At 30.8% G+C, this 5,668-nt stretch overlaps 1 protein-coding gene across 1 annotated transcript; it reads left to right on the forward strand.

Moving 5' to 3' along the window:
* The first annotated feature begins 1,210 nt into the window (after window positions 1-1,210).
* Window positions 1,211-5,668, forward strand: LOC137815107 (protein trichome birefringence-like 33). Its single transcript, XM_068618149.2, has 6 exons — window positions 1,211-1,493; window positions 1,577-1,805; window positions 4,350-4,521; window positions 4,624-4,823; window positions 4,966-5,124; window positions 5,198-5,668. Exons 1-6 carry the CDS (start codon window positions 1,334-1,336, stop codon window positions 5,535-5,537), a joined length of 1,260 nt encoding a protein of 419 aa, XP_068474250.1. The 5' UTR covers window positions 1,211-1,333; the 3' UTR covers window positions 5,538-5,668.

Here is a 5,668-nt window from a genome sequence, read left to right on the forward strand (position 1 = left end):
TCCTACTACTCACCAGTATTCCTTCTTCTGGCTACTTGCATGATTATGTGCGATAGATTTCTACAGTTTCTGAGTTCTGTGTTTCATTGATTCATCATCATTCTTATTGTTAACTATGATAGGGTCCCAACCAGCCTAAGATTTCAAAGGGATAAGCCACCAATAACTCCACTTTCACTACTAACCCATATGATTTGGCCAATTCTTTAACAAATACAGGTTCAGTTATATAACATTTTGAAAAAATCATTTTTCACATCTACTATTTTAGTATAATTATATGGCCAAATATAAATTTTTAGAAATAATGTACGGATACGTATATGGTTCAGGGTATATGGTCAATTTTATAATAAAAAAATAATTTTACTATTTCCTAAAATACGAAATCAAATTAAATTACTCATTATTACAATTCTACTACAAGTTTTAACTAGTGTAATAAAGATACCAATTATCGTTACAAAAATTTAGTATGTTTTATTAATTTCAAAAAAGTTAGAAACGAAGATGTACCAAATAGAAATATTTGAACCACCCAAATAAATAAAGAAGTGTTACAAATAATAAGGAAGAAACTAATAATTGGTATTGTTATTTTAGTCTGCAGTGCATAACAATGATTATGACGTAAATATGTGTATAATAGCCTGCAGGATTCATGGTTCTTGTGGTGTCCATCTCAGAATTCTGATTTTCCAATGCAATGTTACCTAACACCTAATCACCCGCTACCTAATATTCTCCAACAACAACAAAACACTATCAACTGTTTGTGTTTCAGGTACTCTCATATAATACAATCAATCAAGTATACAAAATGAATATATTTTAACAGAATATTACGGGAAAATTAATATATAGTTGACAAAAATAATTAATATTATTTTATATTTTAAAAAATACTACAAAATATTCATTAAATAACAACAAAGATTTTAACTATTAATATTTTAAATTAGTTTTTAGAATCTAAAACATTAAAACATAGAACATTAAAACATGATAGCTAATGATCAAATATTAATTTAAAAATAATTTTATAAATTTTTATTAATAATAAAAACTACTTTAAATTCTAATAATTTTTTAATTTTTAAAATAGTTTCTAATTTCATTTAATTATTTTAATTTTTAAAATTAATTGTAATTTGATAAATTTGGTATGAGATGGATAATATTTAATTATATTTTTTTTTGTATGAGACGGAATCATGATTGATTACAGAGAAACTTGTGTTTTCTTTGAAAACAGCATATTTTAATTAGAAGTGGAGAATGATGGGTTTTGATTTAAAATGGTTTTGACTAGAATGAAAAGACTAGTTTATGGATGGAAAAATTGATGAAGGGAGGTTCTTGTTCCTCCTTCCCCTCACTTCGCTCTTCTTCTTACCTCTTCTTCATCACTCTCTTAGCTTTCATTCTCTTCATCTTTCATCCACACCTCCACTCCAACCAACAAACACAAACGCTCTTCTTCTCCACACCACGTGAGTTTTCTTTTTCTTATTCTCCTCTTCATCTTCTTTTTCTTTTTCTTTTTATCACTTATATTATGTATACACTCTCTCAGTCCGTGTCGCCTCTTCAAACACAACAACGCTCACACAAACCCTAAGAGAGCAAGAAGGAGGCTGTGACGTGTTCCAGGGAAGGTGGGTGCGCGACGAGTTGACTCGCCCGCTGTACGAGGAATCGGATTGTCCCTACATACAGCCCCAGTTGACGTGTCAAGAACACGGTCGGCCGGAGAAGGAGTATCAACGGTGGCGATGGCAGCCTCACGGTTGCGATCTTCCCACGTAAGTGCTTCGCTATTTTGTTCAACGTTTTTTTTTTCTTATATTCTCCTTTAATTAGTTGAATTATAATAGTAATTTGGAAATAGCTAGAAAGGAGAATGTTGAAAAGTGTGTTGTGTTTTTTTGTGGGGTCGAAGTTGTCGGTGTGAGAGGGTGTGGTGGTTGAACGCCGTGAGTATTGATGAATGGCACCAACAATTTTGTAACAATTAAGGCATGCAATGATGGTGGAGTTGGACAGTTGTAGTAATAGCTCTGTTTTGCAGTGTGTTTTCTATTGGTGGGACTAGAGGCGCTGCAAGGACGCCAAAATTTTAACTTCTTTATACAACAACTTTATCAATATCAAATCAATTCGATCAAGTTCAAACATCATTTGGTAAAACTTATCTTGTCACCCCAATATATTAATAATTAATATCATATAGTTAAATTGAAAAAGTAAAATAGAATTACTACTCAACAACTTACTAAATAAAATTATTAAATAAAAACTAATTTTAGTGACGTAAATAATTAGTTACCATTTAATTTAATTAAATTAGAAATACTTTTATAAACTAACAAAATTATTTATATTTAAAGTGGATTTTATTATTAATAAAAATTTATATAGAGATTTTTAAAATATTACCTATTAAGATTTTAGTTACTAACTAATTTAGATTCTAAATTAGTCTATGTTAGTATTTCAGAGACTAAAATAGAATATAAAATATTAATAGTTAAAACTTTGGTGGTTAGTTTAGATACCAATTTAGATATAAATCTTGGTCTTGGGTAACTTCTAAAATTTTCAATACTTTGATTTTTTTTCTCTAACTAGTGTCTTGTCCCTTATCTTGTATGAATTCACTATAAGTAGTCTTTACCGGTTTTAGGTTGGTAGGTCTTTATCTTTTATTAGGTGGTTTGGAGGGATGATGTGTTGGTTGTTGGTGAAGTTGGGTAAGGTTTTTTGCTTTTATGATCCTTGTTTTGTTTGTGTGAAGTGTGAACCTATTGTTCTCTGTGATAGTTGGTTTAGTGCGTTGGTTTTTTTAGTATTTTGGTCTCTTTTGTTAGGTGTTGGATTTCCTTCCTTTGATGGAGTGGGGTGATAGAGGAGATGTGCTTTAATTTCATGATTTGTATAAACTAATTACTTTTTGGTCTTTAAATTTAGTTACTATTTAATTTTTTTTAATGTGCCATTAAAATATTTTGTAATATATATTTAATATAAATTATATGAATGACTTTGGGTTTAACTTTTATATACCTAATCCCCAGCTAGCAACTCGGATTTGAAGACTATTCTGATGTTTAGTGATATTTTATATATTAATTTAGTTAGAAGTTGATTCTTTAAGCCCTTATTTTGGACTTGATTTCGGGTTGATTATTATTGCTAGTTTGAAACAGAAAATTAAAATTCCAAAGTTGTGGCTACGATTTTCCTTCTTAATAAATTCTAGAATGATTATTCACTCAATTGGTGGAAACTAGAGGAGTTATAGGCGTTAGTTAGGGTTGTTTATTTGGTAGGGTCTTTGAAGTTAAATGTACGTTTAAGAATGCAATCAACTACCCCATATTTTCCACAATCGAGTGGAACCCAGATGATGAGGAAGAAGGTTATGTAGCTTTTATTTGGTCTTGAAAGGGATCTGCATTAAAGAAGCAAATTCACCACACTCATTCAATTCAGACACATGTCATTAAAAAAGGATTTGGGCAGATAAGACTGAAAGAGTTTCCAATGAGAAAATAAAGAGTTTCGTAGTGTAAGAAATGAATCACTCTTCTTTAAAGTGATTAAAATGGTAGGTTGCACCAAAATTTAGTATATAAATGTAGAAAAAAAGTTACTTTGACAACAGTGACCACGAGAAGTTTAGCTGAAAAAAGTAATTTGTCTTTATAAAGAATTCTCTTGAAATTCCTCATTCATTTTCATTAGAACGTCACAAACAATATTCGTAAGACATGTTTGGCCAATGTTTTTTTCAAAGTTATTTTAAAAATAAAGTATCGAATGTATTTGATATTTTTTTTACTTTAAAAAGAAGATCTAGATCCTATTTTGATGTAAAGTTAAAATAACTTTTGATTTTTTCTTTTACTGAAAACTCATTTTCAATAGAAAAAACTTCTTTTAACATGTAGCAAACGTTTCTTATCCAGAGAAAAAAAATAACATTTTGAAATGAACACACTCAACAAGATAGAGTTCTCTAAAACCTAATTTTAAAAACTTCCCCTCCTCGTTTCTGAAAGTAACTTGTTCTTTTATAAAAAAAAGGTTTAAGTACTTAATTTCTTAAAAGCTTTTTCAAAATGTGTTTGATCTAGCTTCTCTCTTTTTCAATGAGAGAAGCTCCAAAAAGGTTGGGCATGTATTAAATTAGAATTTCTAAGGCCACACTACTTGTGACAGATCAAACTAATAATTTTTCATAGTCATGACTTACATTTTACACCAACCTTAAAGAACCATTGAAGTTTAAGTAATCTTAATTCATTAATTTAAGCTGAACATTACACATTTTTACCAACATGCAGATTCAATGCAAGTTTAATGCTGGAAAAGCTTCGTGGGAAGAGGATGATGTTTGTTGGAGACTCCCTCAACCGAGGTCAATATGTCTCTTTGATATGTCTTGTTCATCAACTTATTCCTGAACATGCCAAGTCCATGGAAACCTTTGGTTCCCTCACTATCTTTAGAGCCAAGGTAGGTATACCTCTCACTCTTATGCTTATGTACAATTCACAATTATGTGTCTATCTTCTTCTTCTTTTCTCTCTCTTTCTTCATTCTGTTGTATGTAATTAGGAATACAATGCCACAATTGAATTCTACTGGGCACCTTTTCTACTTGAATCAAACTCCGATGATGCTGTGATCCATAGGGTAACTGATAGAATAGTGAGAAAGGGTTCAATCAATACACATGGTCGTCACTGGAAAGGTGCTGACATTATTGTATTCAACACTTATCTTTGGTGGATAACTGGCTCTAATATGAAGATCTTGTATGTTTCTCTACTTTTCTTCATTCATCCAATTATTTACTTTTTATCTAAATAGAAAATAATTTAGTTCATATAGTGATTTTTTTTTGTAGTGGTATGTTTTCTTTGCAAAATATTACCTGAAATTTTTTCAAATTTGTAGGCTTGGATCATTTAAAGATGAAGTAAAGGAGATTGTTGAGATGTCAACAGAAGATGCTTATCGAATGGCTATGAAAAGTATGGTTAGATGGGTAAAGCTGAACATGGACTTCAACAAGACAAGAGTGTTCTTTAGCAGCATGTCACCTTCTCATGCAAAGTGAGTATGGTTCACACACACAATTTTGGTGTATAAAATTGTGGAGAGTGATTGTTGAGATTTCTATATGCAGAAACATAGAGTGGGGAGGTGAATCAGAAGGGAACTGCTACAATGAAACAACACCAATTGATGATCCTACATATTGGGGTTCTGATTCTAAAAAAAGCATAATGCAAGTAATTGGAGAAGTGTTTGGAAAATCTAAAGTACCTATAACTTTTCTCAACATTACCCAACTTTCCAGCTACCGAAAAGATGCACATACATCAATTTACAAAAAGCAATGGAACCCATTGACTTCAGACCAAATAGCTAACCCTGCTACTTATGCTGATTGTGTGCATTGGTGTTTGCCTGGTCTTCAAGATACTTGGAATGAACTTTTGTTTGCTAAGTTCTGTTTTTCTTGATAAAGTATATTTAAATAATATGATAAAAGAGAGCAGATTAATGGGGAAAAAAAGAGAGGATTTGGAGGAGATTGTACATATCAAGTTGAGTGAATTATTTATAGCATAATGTTAACACATATATTGTTTAA

The sequence above is a fragment of the Phaseolus vulgaris genome, chromosome 1, assembly GCF_051622355.1.
Source record: "Phaseolus vulgaris cultivar YP4 chromosome 1, ASM5162235v1, whole genome shotgun sequence".
Taxonomy (NCBI): Eukaryota; Viridiplantae; Streptophyta; class Magnoliopsida; order Fabales; family Fabaceae; genus Phaseolus; species Phaseolus vulgaris.

What these genes read in the sequence shown, in the direction of transcription:
- LOC137815107 (XM_068618149.2), top strand. Translation starts at nt 1,334, where the DNA reads ATGGAAAAATTGATGAAGGGAGGTTCTTGTTCCTCCTTCCCCTCACTT. An exon ending in GCTCTTCTTCTCCACACCAC is followed by an intron (nt 1,494 to 1,576) that starts GTGAGTTTTCTT and finishes ACACTCTCTCAG; the next exon opens with TCCGTGTCGCCTCTTCAAAC. An exon ending in ATGTCACCTTCTCATGCAAA is followed by an intron (nt 5,125 to 5,197) that starts GTGAGTATGGTT and finishes TTCTATATGCAG; the next exon opens with AAACATAGAGTGGGGAGGTG.